Here is a 19,778-nt window from a genome sequence, read left to right as displayed (position 1 = left end):
TAGTAGTACACCAATTATAACACTTTTTCTTTATGTGTATCCTAAGTGAAGGCAGAGCTGTGAATAGCTAAATAAGCCATACTGTCATTGTAGTATATCTCAAAATTCTGTCTGAAGACCACCTGCACCAAAATCACCTGGGTGCTTGCTAGAATCTTGGATTCAGAACTTTTGAGCTACTCACTTACGTGTTTAGTGAGCGCCTCCATGTGACTTCATGCATAAGTAAAATCATAAACCGTCAGGTATTCCAAGATGAACAAGAATATCAGAGTTAAGTGGTTCTGAGTTTGAATCTAGCTCTGCCATTGATTAGCTGCAAGAAGTTGGGCAAATTTCCTAAACTCTCTGCACCTATTTTGTACTTGGAAATAATTAATGTATTGCCCAAATACTTTTGAGCATCTATCATATGACAGGCATGGTTCTAGAAACTAGACTGCAGCAGTGAATAAGACAAAGTCCATTCCTTCATGGAACACACATTCTGTCAGAGTGAGATAACAAAAGCACATAAATATGAGATAAATTTCCGTTGGTGGTACTCTGCAGAAAATGAAACAAGGTTTTGACATAGAGGGTACCTTAGTTAAGATACAATCTAGACTACTTGTCACAGAGAAACTAAGAAATATATTTAAACAAGAAGGAAATGTTCCCCTCCCCCCCTTCCTTTGTGAGAGTCTGGAGGAGGCAGCAAGGGACAGAGGTAGGGTGGTTCTCACCTTTCTCTCTGAAAGCCTTCATCTCTCCATCTCCTAGCTGCTTCAGCTCCTATAATCTTGTCTGTATTCCAACTAGGAGGAAAGAGGAAAAGTTTAAGGGGAATTTGTGCCCATTTTTTTTATGGGTCCATCACTTCTAGTCACATTCTGTTGATAAAACGTAGAGGTACCTGTCTGCAAGGAAGGCTGGGAAATGTTTCTTCTGTAGCCACATAGAGCGAAAACTCCAGAGGAAGAGGCAAATGGGGATTGGTAGACAACAACAATCCCTGCCAGAGAGTGGGACTGGGTGGTGCAGGAGGCTATTTTAACATTAAAGGCCTCTTTTGGAAAGCAGTAGTTGAGAGTCTGGGCCGCCTGTGTGGTTCAATCTTTTGAGTGTTGGACTCTTGGTTTCGATTCAGGTCCTGATCTCATAGGTCCTGGGATGGAGGCCCACCTCTGGCTGTGCAGTCAGCAGGAGTCAGCTTGGACATTGTCTCCCTCTGCCCCTTTCCCTGCTCGTACTCTCTTTCAGTCTTTCTAAAATCAATCAATCTATCTATCTATCTTTCAAAAATTTATTTAAAAATTTAAAAAAGAAGAAGAAAGAAAGAAAGTTGAGCTAGGGTAAATTTCAGTCCTTAGTAATTCGTGAGGCACATTTTCCTCAACATGTTTATGACTCATACGCTTTTCTGTATTTCCGTTTACAAAAAACTGTCCACCAATCTTGATTCTCTCTGGACATGGTAGGGGGGAAATTGACGTCAGCCTTCAGCGGCCACCATGCAAGTCCAGTCCAGAGGTTCGCACCTGATTTCTCAGCCGGCCTTCTCCCGGGGTTTATGCTCATGCACTCCGAGGTCTGACCACCCCTCATCCGTCCTTCGCGGCCTTGCTCAAGGGCAGGACGAAGCCACGCCTTTCTCTTGCACATTTTTCTCTCTGAAACCATTTTGGGGTGGGGGGCGGGCGAAGAAACATACACGTCTCATGTTTTGACTCTACATCAAGAACAGAAACTGAAAAGAAATACTAATTTCTATGTTCCAGGGTAATTTTCCTTTTTTAAGCTTGTGGCCACGGGCCATTCTGAGAATGGGATGAACGCTGTGCATCTTCTCCCCCAGACGCCGCCCAGTAGGGTCAGTTCTCCGCCTCTTCCCGCCCCCCAAAGTAGTACTGCACACTAGATCACTTCCTCCACTCTCTTCCTCTCCCATGCGGGTCCTGATGTCTGAAGCAGCGCATCTTAGCTGACCTCAGGCATCCACTCCACCTAGGCCACTAGAGTCGCGGGGACGCAGCTGACGAGGCCCGGCCGGGGACGAGCCCGGAACTCAGTTACCGGCCCCTGTTGCCCACCGGAACGTGAAGGGACGGAACGCGCCAGGCTGCGGAACGGAAAGAGCGAGTGGGGGACCTGTTTGGTAGAGGGACGGTCTGATCGTTGGTTCTCCCAGTCTGGTTTGTCTCTTGGCGATGTTTCCGAGGCTCTCCGCGATCCTGCCTTTACGCCCTCTCTCCCGCTTCCCTTTATGCTCTGGAGGCTCAGAGGCTGCGATTGTGCGACTCGGTGCTGCGCACGGAACGGTCAGGTACCGCATTTCGGCCCTGTTGGCCCTGCGGGTGTCAAGGCAACCTCCGGGGCTTTCAATGGTCATTCTCCGCTTCCTGGGGTGGATGTTCCAGCCCGCGGGATCTCAGAGGCCGTTGCTTTAAAGCCGAGGAAAGGGAAAGCCCAGAAAGCTAAAATGACTTGCCCAAGGTCATAACGTGAGCGAGAAACAGAGCTACGGTTGCAAGGTTGGCTCCTGTCCCGAGCGCTCCGCCACGCCTCCCCTCATTCAGTCCGGGCTCCAGAAGCAAAGTTGTCTCACCTTTTTTTTTTTTTTTTAACTTCCCCAAGACTATAACGGTCTCATTCCTGCCTCCATTTATTCTTTGATTCGTCATTTAAAGTACTTACCCTGTACCGATACTGGCGTTAAACCCCGAATAACAACAGTTCTGCCGCCACGAAGCTTGTAGTTCACCAAGCATGCAATTCAAGTTTAGCAGAGTGAAGCTGAGATGGTGTGGGTAGCACAGAATGCTTTATTAATTGCAGTCATGGCTGGGTGAGCAAGTCGGGACAGCCAACTATTGCAGGAGAGTTTCAGAGTATCCTTTCTGGAAAAGAAGTCTGATAAAATCTAAAGGGGGGCCAGGGGTTGGAGCTAGCCAGGCCAGAAAAGTAGTTATGCATACTTGGTCTTGCTGTTTATTCTCTAAGATCTCCTGTCATTATGGGAACTTAATTCTACTGCATATAGTGCAAGCAGAACGATTTGGGACCAGGGTCACTATGGTTGAGTGTAGCTCAAAGCAGGTTAGTAGCAACGGAGATGGGAAAAAGTAGCTGGATGGAGGAGAAAAATTGCACAGGTAGAATTGATGTGATGTGACATATGAAATAAGGGTAAGGTAGAGAAAAGATTTAAGCAGGCTACCCTACAAGACAGGTGTACTGTTAATGTTAATAGAAGATTGCAGAGCAGCTTTGAGAAGGCTTTTAACATATGTCATAGTTTTAGAATTCAAAATATCTGTTATGGTAAGAATCCCCTTCAGTACAGAAGGGTGAGAAATGGTTAGTCAGTATGAGAGAGGAGCTCTTGAATGTCATTTTGGATGTGTTGTATTTGAAGTGCTGGTGAAATGCTCTCAGTGGAAACAAGCCCTGATGGGAGGTTAGGACCAAAGTTTTATTATTTTAGTGTTATGGAGTTACTGCCCGTACATGATTTTCCTGTACTAAACATAGATTACGTTCTGTGGCCCCGTAGTAGTCTTGGAAGGAAACATTGAAAGATGGGAGGTTATATGTGAGATTCTCCTGATTGCCACCTTTGTTATAATACCTTTAATATTTAACTTTAACATTGAAATAATATTTTCCTAAACTGAATCGTACCATGTATTGAATGATATGATGAAGATCCTGTGTACTGATTATAAAGATACTAATTATGTAATTGGTTTTGCATTCTAATTGTTAAGTGCCTCTAGCTGATAGCCATTGACATTTTTATAAGCAGATCAAATAGTTTGTTTCAGAATTCTTGGCAATAGCCATTTTTTTTTCTTTCATTAAAGGGTCCCTAGTTTGATACTACTATTGGCTAGCTTTGAAAAGTTGATGTAATATGTAGCCCAGGGTCTGATGTGCGGTCTTGAGATGAGTTGTATCAGAAGCACCTGGCATCTTGGTTAAATGCAGGTCCTTGCGCAGCATACCAAACTTAGCAACTAAGAATCTCAGGAATATATTTTAAATAAGCTCCCTACGTGATTCAGATGATCCCTAAAGGTTAAGGACCACTGACTTAACCTCTTTAAGCATCAGTTTCTTGTATAAAACAGGAGTACTAAAACCTGTCCTGTAAGATTGTAAGGATTAAAGGACGTGTGTCACGTAGCTCCTCAGATTCGCGGTCCTCTGATGGGCAATATCAGTATTACTTGGAAATTTGTTAGAAATGCAAACACTTTGCGTCCCTCCTCAAAGCTACTGAATAAAGATTCCTTGGTGGGACCAGGTAATTCTTACGCGTATTGAAGTTTGAGAAACAGTGTTCTAGCCTGTTAGCTTCAGAAAGATAGGGACCATAAGATTCTGATTTACTATTGTATCCTATTGTCAGTGCATAGTATAGTATCCAGCACAGAGTAGATATTCATTGTATTCAATGAATGACTTTGTGTACATTTTACCTTTCTAATCTAACACATTCATTAGCTTTTTACTTTTTAAAAAAAATTTTTTTTTTTTAAGATTTATTTATTTGGGATAGAGAGTGTGAGAGAGAGCACACCCACGAGCAGGGGGAGGGAGAGAGGAAGAGGGAGAGGGAGAAGCATGCTCTCCATTGAGCAGGGAGCCCCACGTGGAGGATGTGGGGCTAGATCCCAGAATGGTGGCCTGAGCGGAAGGCAGATGCTTAAGTGACTGAGCCACCCGGATGCCCTAGGTTCTTAATTTCTTCAATATCCGGACACCTGGGTGGTGCAGTTGGTTAAATGTCTGGCTCAGTTTCAGCTCAGGTCATGATCTCAGGGTCCTGAGATGGAGCCTCACATCGGACTCCGTGCTCAGCTTGCTTGGGATTCTTTCTCCCTCTCCCTCTGCCCCTTCTGTAGGTGCTTGCGTTCTTGCTCACACGCGCTCTCTCTCAAATATGTAAATGCACCTCAAGAAAAAAAGTTCTTCAATATCAAGTATCAAAAGATTTTTAACACCACAAAAAAAATAGACATTTGGGTGACTTAGATTGGCAGATCTCTTGCATGAATTTGAAGTAGATGTAATCATTTGTGTCATTCTTTTTCACAAATGTATTTAATGAAAAAAGTGGAAAGTAGCCATTGAATATCCTTTTTGCTGGTCCATTTCAGCTTAGTTTACAAATGGTGATTGGTTAAATGACATGCAGCTCAATGAGAAAATTGATCAGGTTAGAATAACACCCAGACATTAGAATAATACTCAGACATGCTTTTTAAAGAAAATAGCATTTCTTTATTAATAGAAATTTCTGGGGGCGCCTGGGTGGCTCAGTGGGTTAAGCCTCTGCCTTCGGCTCAGTTCATGATATCAGGGTCCTGGGATTGAGCCCCGCATCCGGCTCTCTGCTCAGCAGGGAGCCTGCTTCCCCCTCTCTGCCTGCCTCTCTGCCTGCTTGTGACTTCTCTGTCAAATAAATAAATAAAACAAAAATAAATTAAATAAATTAATAATAAATAAATAAAATAAATAAATAAAAATAAATAAAATATATAAAATATATATTTTATAATATATAATATATAAAAAAAATAAAAAAAATAAAATAAATAAATAAAAATAAATAATAAAAATAAAATAATAAAAATAAAATAAATAAATAAAAATAAATAATAAAAAATAAAAAATAAATTAAAAAAACAAAAAAGAAATTTCTGTATTTTAATACCTTTTAAAGAGGTAGTTTTATATCATGTTAAGAATAAGGACTTGGTTGTCAGTTTGGGGTTTGAGAATAGTAAATTGCAATTTATTAACTCTGTCATGGTTTTTGCAACCTTTTTTTTTTAAGGTTTTATTTTTACTTATTTGAGAGAAAGGCAGAGAGAGGGCACAAGCAGGGGGAGCGGCATGCAGAAGGAGAAGTGGACTCCCCAGCAAGGAGCCTGATGTGGGGCTCAATCCCAGGACCCTGGGGTCATGACCTGAGCCAAAGGCAGACACTTAACTGACTGAGCCACCCAGGCAGCCTGTGGAACCCTTTTTTTTTTTTTTTAAATGTTAGTTCATGTCTTTTTTTTTTTTTAAGATTTTATTTATTTGACAGACAGAGATCACAAGTAGGCAGAGAGGCAGGTAGAGATAGAGAAAGGGGGAAGGAGGCTCCCCGCTAAGCAGAGAGCCCAATGTGGGGCTCAGTCCCAGGACCTTGAGATCATGACCTGAGCCAAAGGTCTTTAAAAGCCAAGGTCTTTAAAAGGTCTTTAAAGCCAAAGCTTTAACCCACTGAGCCACGCAGGCACCCCACAGTTCATGTCTTTTATCAACACAGATACAATTACTTGTTTTCCAGTTTGTTGAAGCAATAGGTCAGACAACATTTGTCACAGTGATGTCTGTCACGGTGGCTAGCCATGAGACTCCAGCACCACATCCATCTGAAGGGCACTTCTGATTCCACTATGTAGTATTTCAGGACAGCTAACTTAACCTTCTTTCTCTCATGAGGAATTCTCAAGAAGAATTTCTTGCGAGTGGTGTAAGACTTCTTCCTTTTCTTAGCACCATGGTGAAGTCTCAGCCAAAGATGAAGAGTGGACTCCTTTTAAATGTCGTGTCAGACAGAGTACGTCCATCTTCCAGGTGCTTGCCAGCAGAGATCAGTCTCTCTGGTCAGGAGGAATTCCTTCCTTATCCCGAATCTTGGCCTTTACAGTTTCTATTGTATCTGAGGGTTCATCCTGGAAAGTGGTCTTTCCCCATAAGGTTTTTATGAAAATCTTTCCTTTTGGTGATATTTCCACCACATATGGTAGATCACAAAGTTATCACCTTTTCTAAATGTCACAGAATGCATAGAAAATGATCTTGTGTCAAATCTTGAGGTAAACAGAGGGAAGCAACAGATGGGAGCTCCAGCAGCCCCAGGCTTCACCCAGCTACCCTAAGGACCAGGTAATCAGTCAGTCTCAGCACACCTGTAACCCATTTGTGACTCACCAGTGTATCTTAGGCCTTAGTGAGCCCTGCGCTACATGACCTTGGGTAAATCACTTCGCTTCTCTGGTTTCTATTTTCCTTATCTGCAGAATGGGGGTAATACGGAGTTGTTGCGGGTATGACGAAATGTAATAAATATTTTGCACCAGACTAAGCACATAGTATATATTCAATAAATGTTACACTGCTCTTGGGGCGCCTGGGTGGCTCAGTGGGTTAAAGCCTCTGCCTTTGGCTCAGTGGGTTAAAGCCTCTGCTTTTGGTTCAGGTCACGATCTTATGGTCCTGGGATCAAGCCCTGCATCGGGCTCTCTGCTCAGCGGGGAGCCTGCTTCCTCCTCTCTCTCTCTGCCTGCCTCTCTGCCTGCTTGTGATCTCTGCCTGTCAAATAAATAAATAAAATTTAAAAAAAAAATGTTACATTGCTCTTGTTACGGTTGCTGACAATAATAATAAAAACAAAAGGGAAGGATTTGAATTAGAAATTTTAAAAACACATAAAAGCAGTGTTTTGAATCCTTCCTTTATTATTTTGGATTGTATTTTTCATTTTTTTTCTTTAATGCTTCTTTCTAGGACAAAAAATAATGTCCAAAGATACTTTGGCACCAACAGTGTGAATTATAGTAAGAAAGATGAGCAGTCTGCTCCAACGCATGGGATTTCCAAAGAAACAGAGAGCCAAGAGAGTGTAAAGGAGAATACAAAAAAAGACTTGTTAGATATTATTAAGGGCATGAAAATTGAGTTAAGCACAGTAAATGTACAAACAACAAAGCCATCCAGCAGAAGACAACTCAAGAGTGTGGAAGCTACATTTGGCAGCCTTCAAAAAACTCTGGAAGATGGCCCAAAGAAGAGGTAAATGGAATTGAATTTCAATTACATTGAAAGTAATTTTTGAAACTCCTTTTTCTTTTAGGAAAAAAAACTGAAATTAGAGGACCTGGGAGATGCTACATGAAGACTTAGTCTGTAAACACAGAGACTCTAGCACATGAAAGATACTGTTAGCCTTCTGTGTTTAGCAATTTTTTTTTTTTAAAGATTTTATTTATTTATTTGACAGAGAGAGATCACAAGTAGATAGAGAGGCAGGCAGAGAGAGAGAGAGGGAAGCAGGCTCCCTGCTGAGCAGAGAGCCCGATGCGGGACTCGATCCCAGGACCCTGAGATCATGACCTGAGCCGAAGGCAGCGGCTTAACCCACTGAGCCACCCAGGCGCCCCATAGCCTTCTGTGTTTAAATAGGAAGGGGAGAGGCACCTGGCTGGCTCAGTGGGTTGAGCATGTGACCCTTGATCTTGAGGTTGTGAGTTCAAGTCCCATTTGGGTTTAGAGGTTACTTAAAGTCTTTGGGGCGGTGGCTCAGGGGCTGAGTATCTGCCTTCGGCTCAGGTCGTGATGCCAGCGTCCTGGGATTGAGCCCCAGGTCAGGCTCCCTGCTCCTCAGCAAGCCTGGTTCTCCCTCTCCTGTTTCCCCTGCTTATATTTCCTCTCTCACTGTCTCTCTCTGTCAAATAAATAAATAAAATCTTTAAAAAAACAAAATAAAATAAAATCTTTAAGGAGCCTGAGTGGCTCAGTTGGTTAAGCATCTGACTTTTGATCTCAGCTCAGGGTTTGATATCCAGGTCACAAGTTAAAGCCCAGTGTTGGCCTCCACCCTGGGTGGGGGTGGGGAGGCCTACTTAAAAATTTTTAAAAAGGGGGAAAAAATCTTTAAATAGGAAGGGGACATCTGCATACAATCTAGAGAGGAAAAGAGTCATGATCTAATTGAGAATTCCACATGTTTTCTTACATACTCACCAGTGTTATTAACTGCAACTTAATTGCCTCTTTAAACTGTTAATTACCAAATTGTTTATATCCTGATTTGGAGGTAGCCTCATGTCTCTGAAGGACTTGGTTTGAAATTTCCATTTTAAAAATTCCACTGAGCATAGAAGTTAAGCATGTTGATTACAACTGTTTTATATGACTTCCTTTGACCAGTAATTATCAGTGCTCTCAGCTTATGTGGTTTCCTCAGAATATTGTAATTACTTGTGCTTGTGAAAAGAGTACTGATTATTTTTTTTTTTTAAGATTTTATTTATTTATGACAGAGATAACAAGAGAAGGAACACAGCCATGGGGAAGCTGAAGAGGGAGAAGCAGGCTTCCTACTCAGCAGGGAGCCAGATATAGGGCTGGATCCCAGCATCCTGGACACTGGGATCATGACCTGAGCCAAAGGCAGATGCTTAACTCCTGAGCCAACCAGGCGTCCCTATTTCACTGATTCTAATAATGTTTTCGCATTGTGTTGTAGTTTAAATGGCAATGTTTTGTTTTAATGATACTTAAACGGTGAGTCTTACACAGATGATGTCATCGATTCAAATAGTAATAAGGTTTGTGGCTTAAACAACCCCATCTTTGACGTCTCTTAGCAGAATCAGCAGCTAATGTAGATTTTTTTTTAGTTAAAGATTTTTAACAGAGAGAGACATAGCAATAGAGGGAACACGCAGGGGGAGTGGGAGAGGGAAAAGCAGGCTTCATGCTGAGCAGGGAGCCCAATGTGAGGCTCCATCCCAGGACCTCAGGATCATGACTTGAGCCAAAGGCAGACGCTTAATGACTGAGCCATCCAGGCTCCTGCTAATGTAGATTTCTACTTTCCAGAATGACTTAGTATTTTTATGAAACTTACTGGTTTCTGTATTGTATCCCATTGTATCAAAACCATCCTTGGAACGCTTAATTGGGTGGTAGAGAATAAGCTAATTCAGTGTATGCCCGTCTTACATACCCCCTCTCCTCTATTTATTTATTCATTGTTAAATAATCTCTGTACCCAGCGTGGACTTCAAACCCACAACCCTGAGATCAAGAGTCAGATGCTTTACTGACTGAACCAGCCAGGTGCCCCATCTTCCTCCTCCTTTTTAGAAACAAAATAAAACAAAAATAGTAAGTAAAAGTATATAGAATTAGATGATATAGACACACACACATGTATATATCTTTATCGAGAGGTTTTTCTTTTTAAGCTTCCAGACCTGTTTGTGACCCATTGTGGTTTTTTATTACAATTATATAATTTAATTATTTATTATAGAAATGGTTAAAATAAGTTGAATATTTTGCAAAGACTCAGAAAAGATTTTTTAAAATTCCTTTCCAATTAGGTATGAATGAGACAAGCAGAAAAATGTAAGAAAATTCTGCACTCAGAATGCTTTGTAAACCTTTTTAAGTTCTTGATTTGAGTTTCCACTTTAAAGAAACCAAAATTAGAACTCAGAGAATGTTCTATGGTGCAGTGCATATATAAAAGATACATGTTGGAATTTCTGTTCAGAGAAGGGCTTTGAGGGGCGCCTGGGTGGCTCAGTGGGTTAAAGCCTCTGCCTTCGGCTCAGGTCATGATCCCAGGGTCCTGATATCGATCCCCACATCGGGCTCTCTGCTCCGCAAGGAGCCTGCTTCCTCCTCTCTCTCTGCCTGCCTCTCTGCCCACTTGTGATCTCTGTCTGTCAAATAAATAAATAAAATCTTTAAAAAGAAAAAAAAAAAGGGCTTTGGTCCTACATCAAAATATTGGTGAACGAGATACATTTGTTTTAAAAATTTATCTTTTAGGGGTTCCCAGGTGGCGCGGTTCGTTGAGCCTCAGACTCTTAGTTTTGGCTAGGGTCATGATCTAGGGGTTGTGAGATCAAGCCCTGCATCGGGCTGTTTGCTCAGCATGGAGTCTGCTTGTTCCTCTTCCTCTGCTTCCCCCCATTTGCGCTCTCTCTCTAAAATAAATAAATAAATCTTTTTTTTTTTTTTTTTTTAAATAAAAATGTACCTTTTAGGGTCCGTTGGCTGGCTTAGTCAGCAGAGCATGTAGTGCTTGATCTTGGGGCCCTGAGTTTGAACCCCACATTGGGCATAGAATTTACTTAATTAAAAAATTGTTTTTAATGTATCTAATGATTTTGTTCCCCGCCTTCTTTTTCTAAGGGATCCCAGATGCACAGATTTGGGTTATTCATCTTTGACTCATGATGACTGTCATGGCTTCGTGTATGACCTGATTTTAGTTTTTTATTTATATTATATATAAAACAGCTGTTGATAAAGTTAGTGTGGCTGCATAGCAATTACTCCAAAATTGAGTGGCATAAAACAACCATTTTTAAGGCTCATGGATTCTGTGGGTCAAGCAGTTTGGACAGGACACAGTGGAAAAGGCTAATCTCTGCTCTGTGCTTTCCTCCCTTGGAAGACTTGAAAGTCCAGGGGCTGGAATCAGTTAAAGGTTTGCTCATTCATAGCTCTGACAGTTGAAGCTAGCTGTTAGCTAAGACCTTTAGTGCAGGACTCTGCGACCTGGGCTTTCTCACTGCGTAGCATCTGGGTTCCAAAAGCAAGTGTCTCAAGAGAAAGAGAGCCAGAAAGAATTTGTGTTGTTTTTATGGTATAACCTAGGACTCATACTGGATGAGATTGGATACTTTCCTGTTTCATATTGATGGGGGGGGGGGGGGTTACTTGCTTTTTTATCATAGCAACTGCCAGAAAAGCATCTTCACAAAAATATATCATCAAAAGGAATGCGGTGGTCTAGTGTTAACACTGGGAACCACCTTGACTTAGTAGTTTGCACGGTCACTGACTGATGGCTGTGTTTCCCTGTGGTGCTCCAGGGTGCCTTAGGTCATTGTCTGAGAACCTAAGTCCTATTCTGCACTGAGCTCCCTGTGTAAGTCTTTGGGACCACATCTATTAGTTTCTTAGAATTCCTGTTGTCTGTTCATAGGCTCCCTAAGGCACCATTTTAAATCTTTCTAAGATCTTGGGGAGCCTGACTGGCTTAGTTGGTAGAACATGAAATTCTGGCTTAGTTGGTAAAGCATGAATTTTTTTTTTTTTAAGATTTTAATTATTTATTTGATAGAATGAGAGAGCACAAGTAGGGGGAGCAGGAGAGGGAGAAGCAGGCTCCTTGTTGAGCAGGGACCCTGATGCAGGGTTCATATGGGCTCAATCCCAGGACCCTGGGATCGTGACCTGAGTTGAAGGCAGATGATTAACTGTCTGAGCCACCCAAATTTCCTGAGCATGGAATTCTTGATCTCAGGGTTGTGAATTTGAGCCCCATGTTGGGTATAGAGATTACTTAAAAATAAAATCTTTTTAAAAAAATCTAAGATTTTAACAAGGGATTTTGTAGTGATACCCATGGCTGTATCATTAAACAGTGTTTTCCTGACACTGCACTGAATTTGATCTCTCTTCAGAAGCTATTTCTTTTTTCTTTTTTTAATTTTATTTAAATTTAATTAATTAACAGATAATATACTATTTGTTTCAGGGGTACAGGCCAATGATTCATCCGTGTGAATATAATGCCCGGTGCTCATTACAACACATGCCCTCCCCAATATCCATCACCCAATAACCCCATCCCTCCATCCCCTCTCCTCCAGCAACCCTTAGTTTTGTTTCCTGTGATTAAGAGTCTCTTACAGTTTGTCTCCCTCTCTGGTTTCATCTTGTTTCATTTTTTCCTCTCTTCCCCTATGATCCTCGGCCTTCTTTCTTAAATTCCACATATCAGTGAGATCATATCAGAAGCCATTTCTGAATTTTAGCATCATTTCCTTTCTGGAGGAGCTAAGAAGGAAAAATGTTTTATTTTTGATTCCTGCAGATCTTGGTTCCTTTATATGGTGCAGTTTTTTCTTCTCTCTGTGTTCTTGAATTTTACCATCCGCGACTAAGAAGCCAAGAGGCACCTTCTACATTGGAAGTCTCCTTAGACTGGCTTACCCAATTCCCTGGGTGTATTTCCTGTTTTCCATGTTACTACAAACAACAGTGTTGCTCAACAGAAGTCCCCTTTCCTGCAGCTTCCAGTAATGTTGATTTTCCTAAAGTTCTCCCTCATAGTGGCTTTGAGGGCCCTCTGGCTCTAAGTCTCTTTGAGGCCCTAGTCTCTTATGTATACTTGCCTCAGGGTCTTTCCTGTTTCCACCCACTGCCTAATACCCAAAGGTTTCCCATACATTTTAGGTTTTTTGTTACAGTAGCACCCAACTTCTAGATACCAAAATCTTCTAGTTACGTGTTGTGGCCTAACAAACCATCCCACGGCTTGAGCAGAGCGTGGTGGAGATAGCCGTGTCGGCCCCACTCTGCACTAGTGAGGGCCAGTGCAAGGCGAAGTTTTGCTCATGCACTTTCCAGTGGCTGGTGCTAGCTCCTGGTTGAGCCATGTTTGGGGTTTTTTGCCGGAACACTGAGCCAAGGCCTCTCCATAACCTGCCAGCTGAGTTCCAGGGACAGACATCTCAAAAGAGCCAAACCAAAGCTGCATCATCTTATATGACCTAGGCTTGCAAGTCACCGTGCATCATCTCTATCATTGTGTTCATCGAGGCAGTCACAGTTCGCTCTGGTTTCAAGGGGAGGGAACATGGAGTCCCTCTCTCTATGGGAATGTGGCAAGGTTTTGGAAGAGTTTGTAGCGCCAGAAATACTGCTATCTCTATTTTCGAAAAATATAATCTGCCACACCTGTTAAGCTGATAACTGTTGATATCTGTTGTACTAAAGGGAACATTACCATGATGAAATTGACCCCTAGTTAGGGGTCATCGCATCTGGATTGGGAGAATATCGGTACCTTACTGTTCACCGTATGTACCTAGGGCTTCGCTGTGCAGTTGCTCTTGTAACTGCATGTCCGTTGTGGGGACCATGGAGACTCTGTGGCCTTGTTATGAGAGAGAACCGGTTCCCATGGGGCACTAAGCGAAGCAGCTCCTGCACCTGCACGATGTGGGTCTCCTAACTTTTGGATGGCTTGTGCGGTGTCATCCACATGAGTGCTGCAAGGATTGCCACCAAGAGGGTCACATGATGCTGCCCTGCCAGTCTGCTGTGGTTCTGTCCTTTATCTTTCTGAACAGACTGGACCAAACACGTTTGTGGTAGTCTTGTGAGTCTGAATGGGTTGTGGAACCCAGCAAGACCCCTGGTGAGTAAAGCAATAACCAAAATTTCTAGCTCGTACTTTAACTTTCTCTTAACTAAGCAACTGTCTGCTCTGATCATCCAATAAGGTTTCAGTTACTTATTAATTAATGAATCTACGAATTTGAAATTTAGATTATTCTAGTTTTTCATTAGTATAAAATAATGCTATGATGAACTTCATTCAGCAGCTTTAGATTGTCATTAGATCTCAGGCAGTGTCCAAGGAGATGGAGGAGAAGAGTGAACAAAACAGTCTCAAAAAAAAGGTCTCTGCTCCTTACGGAATAGTGGGGGAGTCGGGGTGGGAGAGAGTATATGTACTCACACCACATAGACACACAATATGTCAGGTGATGAAATGTGAAGAAAAATAAGATAGGCTGGAGAGGGGCTATTTTTTAAAGGGATCATGGGAGAATAATGATTAAGCAAAGGCCTGAAATATTGGGGCTCCTGAGTGACTCAGTTGGCTGGGTGACTGGCTCTTGATTTCAGCTCAGGTCATGATCTTGGGGTTATAAGACAGAGCTCTGCATCAGGCTCTGCACTGAGCATGGAGCCTGCTTGAGATTCTCTTCCTCCTCCCTCTGCCTCTCACCCCCTTCATGTGCTCGCCCATACACTCTCAAAAAAAAAAAAAAAAAAAAAGGCCTGAGGGGCGCCTGGGTAGCTTAGTGGTTTAAAGCCTCTGCCTTCAACTCAGGTCATGATCTCAGGGTCCTGGGATTGAGCCCTATATCGGGCTCTCTGCTCGGCAGTGATCCTGCTTCCTCCTCTCCTTGTCTGCCTGCCTCTCTGCCTATTTGTAATCTCTGTCTGTCAAAGAAATAAATAAATCCTTTTTTTTTTTTAAAAAAAGAAAAGGCCTGAAATAAAGTTATGCATAAAGCCATGCAGACATCTGAAAGATGATTTGCTTTTGGGTACTAGGGATAGAACTGCTTAGGCCTTGAATTTGGAGTGTGTAATATACCTCAAATTCCATGTATGTATCTGCTTATTTTCTTTAGACAAATACTCCTGGAAGTGGAATTTCTAGGTAAAAGGATTTGCGTATGTTTGGGACTTTTTTTTTTTTTTTCCTGGTGAGAGTGCTAGTTGCGGAGGGGCAGAGGGTGAGAGAGAATGAGCATGCCCTGGGGCTCCTTCTCAAAACCCTGAGATCAGGACTGAGCCAAAATCAAGAGCTGGGCACTAAACTGACTGAGCTAGCCAGGTGTGCTGTTCAGGCTATTGAAAACCTGTCATCACATTGCCAGAAATTGTGGTAATTTTTGTGTCCCCTTAATAGGATCCTACTCCTTACAAGAATTTCTTTTCTGAAATTGTATATGTCATACAATTCATTCTAAATAAATTCAGGAAGGACAGAATGGTATAAAGTATGTTTTCATGAAATAGTCTGAGTTATAGGATAGAACAGGTTGTTATTTTAGCAAGTTCTCTTGTTAACAATCTGGGTAGAAGGATCTCAGTATGTAAAGATCATCTTATTTCAATGATAGAAGCTCCCTGACAATTTTTATTAACTAGAACATTTCAAATTCTAAAACCAGAAACTATGATTGTAAAGAACACTGTGGTAATAAAATGCATGGTTCTAGAGAATGAATACTCGTTTATATTCTTTGTACACTCTGATTAAATATGTATATTAAAATTTGAAAACAAACCTCTCAAGTAGTTTAGGAAAGTGATTTGGGATAAAGTTCAGACCTTATTCATAGGTAACAGTTTTGTAAGTAGCTCATTTCTTTTTAACTAATAGTAATATTAATTGTAATATTTCCTTTTTTTTTTTTTAAGATTTTATTTATTTATTTGACAGAGAGAGAGATCACAAGTACGCAGAGAGGCAGGCAGAGAGAGGAGGAAGCAGGCTCCCTGCTGAGCAGAGAGCCCGATGCGGGGCTCGATCCCAGGACCCTAAGATCATGACCTGAGCTGAAGGCAGCGGCTTAATCCACTGAGCCACCCAGAAGCCCCTGTAATATTTCCTTTTTTATTCTGTTTTTCTTCCTTGGCACAGTCAGATTTTAGAGTTTTCATATCTTAGGTAAAGTCCTTAAATCTTCATCCAGCAACTTGGGGATTTGGGAGTTTTGATTTACATATTAGACGACCGATCATTATGTAGAAAGTAAAACATTAACTTGGATCCCACTCACTGAGAGAGCAGTTCTTAGTGAGTTAATATGTGACAATGTAGACAATTTCTTTTTATGTCTGGCACATTTTTCCATTAACTTATCCTAATTTACTGAGGAAGAGCTTTGTTTAAAGCTTTTTCTTATGGAAAGTTTAAAACATAAAATCATGTAATGAACCCCTTTGTACCTGTCACACAGTTTCAGTAAGCAGTATTTTTGCCATTCTTGTGTCGTCTGTATCTTCACCTACTTTCCATCTCCTACTAGATCATGATAATGATTTATGGTTCTTTTTTCCCAGGTAAAATTGACATACTCTGAAGCATACACATCTTAGCTGTAGGATTTCGGCAAATCCATAGGTCCATGTCGCCCACATTGCCCTCGTGCTTATCAAGACTCAGAGCATTTCTCATTTCCTTCTTCCCGTCAGTAGCCTTCTGTCCTGAGGCGATCACTATGCTGATTTTTTTCACTGTAGGTTAATTTTGCCTGTTCTAGAAGTTGTATAAATGGAATATTACAGAGGATCCTTTTTTTTTTTTTAAGATTTTATTTTATTTATTTGACAGAGAGAGAGATCACAAGTAGGCAGAGAGGTAGGCAGAGAGGTAGGCAGAGAGGAGGAAGCAGGCTCCCTGCGGAGCATAGAGCCCGACGCGGGGCTCGATCCCAGGACCCTGAGATCATGACCTGAGCCGAAGGCAGCGGCTTAATCCACCCCTCTACTTTAACCATTACATAAATATATAATATATATAACATATTTAATTTAATATATTCTGAGTTAGTATTGTGCTTAATTTATACTTTACTATATTACTGTAATGTGTTGTTCTGAGTTAGTGTTGTGCTTCAAGTATTTCAACTTTTGACATTTTAAAGTTTATATAAAACCAGTACCAGGGTGCCTGGGTGACTCAGTCGTTAGGTGTCTGCCTTCAGCTCAGGTCCTGATCCAAGCGTCCTGGGATTGAGTCCTTTATCGGGCTCCTTGCTTGGCAGGAAGCCGGCTTCACCCTCTTTCACTACTCCTGACTGTGTTCTGTCTCTTGCTGTATCTTTTTGTCAAATAACTCAACAAAATCTTAAAAACAAAAAAGCAATACCTAGGGCTCTGTGGATTGAGCATGTGACTCTTGATCTTGACTCTCAGGGTCATGAGTTTGAGCCCCAGGCTGGGTGTGGTACCTACTTAAGAAAAAGCCAAATATTTAAAAATAATTGATTTTGTCAGAAATGGATTTTTTGGAATGACAAAAAAAGTTTTCTCTGGAAAAGAATCATTTTACTTTCCACTAAACTAATGGCATAATAGGTAATGCCTTTTTTTCTTGTTCCTCATTTTCTTTGTTAGAACCAAGTCCGTGAGTCCTGAGTTGGAAGCAGCAGCATCTGCTGTTGCAGATTTTCTCCCTTTTGATAAGCAGACAACCAAGTCAGAGCTGCTCAGGCAACTCCAGCAGCATGAGGAAGTCTCAAAGGCACAGAAAGATGGAGAAAGAACTAAAATTAGGTTAGTGAATCAAATAGTTCTGTCGGTAATGCTGCTTTTTCAAAATAGATTCTTTTCATGTGACTGGTGAATAATGTGCACAGTATATCAATTTGTACATTAAATATTTCTCATAGGTGGAATATTGGTAATTTTTTAAAAAAACTGACATGTTAAGTAAGATTGCAGTCTTTCGAAGATCAATGGAATGGTTTAAATTTTTCTTTCTCAAAGTTACATGATTTCTTGTCCCTGAAAAAGAAATGATGAATTCAGTATTGTGATTAAAAACAAGTAAAAGAATAAGACAGTTTCTCTGAGAATATTAATTTTTTCCTGTTAAATAATTTGCTGGTGTTATGTACAGTATGATCATGTTCAGGCCCGTTTCCTTCTTAGCTGACACCTCCTCACTCTGCCTCTCATCTCATTATTTTATGCCAAGTTTGAAGTTGATATACTACTTCAGATATCTGATACTTTTTCATAAGTGACACTTTTTTTTAATAGTGTCACATCAGAGTGACACTTTTATGTTTTAAATGAACATTTCTGAAGAATACCTTCAAAAGTTGTATTTCAAAAAGAAATATAAGTCTTAGTAATCTGTGGGATGTGAATTAACATATGACATATAATCTTTCATTTAAACATAATGCTTTGTGCTGTTATAGTGCACGGAAGTGAAATATGGATTAAATAATAGGAATCTCGTGTATCAGAAAGTTTATTACTGTAGCTACAGTTTCTAATACACTTGACCTTTTTCTTATTTCAGTGTCAGTAACATAATATCAGATATGAAAGTTGCCAAATCTGCCAAAGGTAGAGTTAGTACAAGACCAGTGCATCAAATTCAATTTGATGAAGGAACTGACAGTTTCATGGGACAGAAGACTGATGATCTTAAGAAAAGGTACTCAGGCTTTGCAGTCTGTTTGGTTTTGCTGGTTTTATTTGTTTCTCTGTAGATTTACTTTATTCTGTGCATGTTATTGCTGATAGGTATTTGAGCATTATGGATGCATTTATATCTCTCTTCTCACCCTGCATGTACCATTTCTTATAGAGGAAACGATGTTCTGGGTTTAGTAGTCTTGTGCTTTTCTGTAACCATTAATCACATTGGGCCCTGCCTCCTATTTATCCATGATGAGTAGAGGTCTCCTGATTTAAGATAAGTGGAGCTGATTGAATTCTGAACAAATGAACATTTGGGAAAAGCATTATTTTTCATTCTGATATGTACATAACAATATTTATATAATTTTTCTATCTCTACATAATTATCATTATTCATACCTTAGAGAAATAATCCACCATCAAAAAAAAAAAAAGAAAGATCCATTATAATACCTTAAGGTGGTAGATTATTTGTGGCAGTTTGAATTTGGTGATTTGCAGACTTAAAGATGCTAAGCCATGCCTTATGTAATTATTTTATAATAAAAAGCTGTCTGTATTTACAGAAAGTTTCTGTTTTCTCTCCTTCAATCCCATGAAGTAATAGTTGGGGAGGGGAAACCAGGTATTTAGTATGCTCTAACAAAAACTAACTGATCTTGATAGAAGGGGGAGCTTACAGTTGGAGTGTTTTTGACATGTTGTGTATTCTTTGGATTTTAAGTATAGTCCCAGCAAGTTAATCAGAAGTTAAACTACTGATTTGTGCAGGAAGATTGTAAAAGATAGTCAGCTGTTAACAAAGCAAGTTCAAGAAGTTACAATGATTTAGAGAGATTATCTGAATTACTAATTTAAAGTGAGTTTATGCCTATGACATGTTGAATAGAGTATAATGTATACTTGGAGTTTTACTTAAGATTCCTCAAAATATTTCATTTCAGGGGTACCTGGCTGGCTCAGTCAGTAAAGCATGCAACTCTTAATTTCTGGGGGTTGTGAGTTCAAGCCCTGTGTTGGGCATAGAGCTTACTTAAAAAAAATATATATAATATATATATATATATATATATATATATATATATATATACTACACATATATATATATTAAATTTCAGTCTTGTTTGAATCAGTCATCTTTGAAGTGATTCCATGAAAATACATCAGAATGCTATATCATAATTTGATTCTTAATGATATTAGCCATCACTGAAAATTAGAAGGTGGCAGGGCACCTG

At 40.5% G+C, this 19,778-nt stretch overlaps 1 protein-coding gene across 1 annotated transcript in view; it reads left to right on the top strand.

The window, feature by feature from the left end:
• The first annotated feature begins 2,148 nt into the window (after positions 1–2,148).
• Positions 2,149–19,778, top strand: part of MRPS31 (mitochondrial ribosomal protein S31) — a 33,821-nt gene continuing 16,191 nt past the window's right edge. The window contains exons 1-4 of the mRNA XM_045978287.1: positions 2,149–2,305; positions 7,549–7,833; positions 17,500–17,658; positions 18,416–18,553. Coding sequence (XP_045834243.1) covers positions 2,190–2,305; positions 7,549–7,833; positions 17,500–17,658; positions 18,416–18,553 — 698 coding nt within the window. The 5' untranslated portion in view covers positions 2,149–2,189. The remainder of the gene's footprint in view (positions 2,306–7,548; positions 7,834–17,499; positions 17,659–18,415; positions 18,554–19,778) is intronic.

The sequence above is a fragment of the Meles meles genome, chromosome 14, assembly GCF_922984935.1.
Source record: "Meles meles chromosome 14, mMelMel3.1 paternal haplotype, whole genome shotgun sequence".
Taxonomy (NCBI): Eukaryota; Metazoa; Chordata; class Mammalia; order Carnivora; family Mustelidae; genus Meles; species Meles meles.
This window is presented reverse-complemented; position numbering and strand designations above follow the sequence as displayed.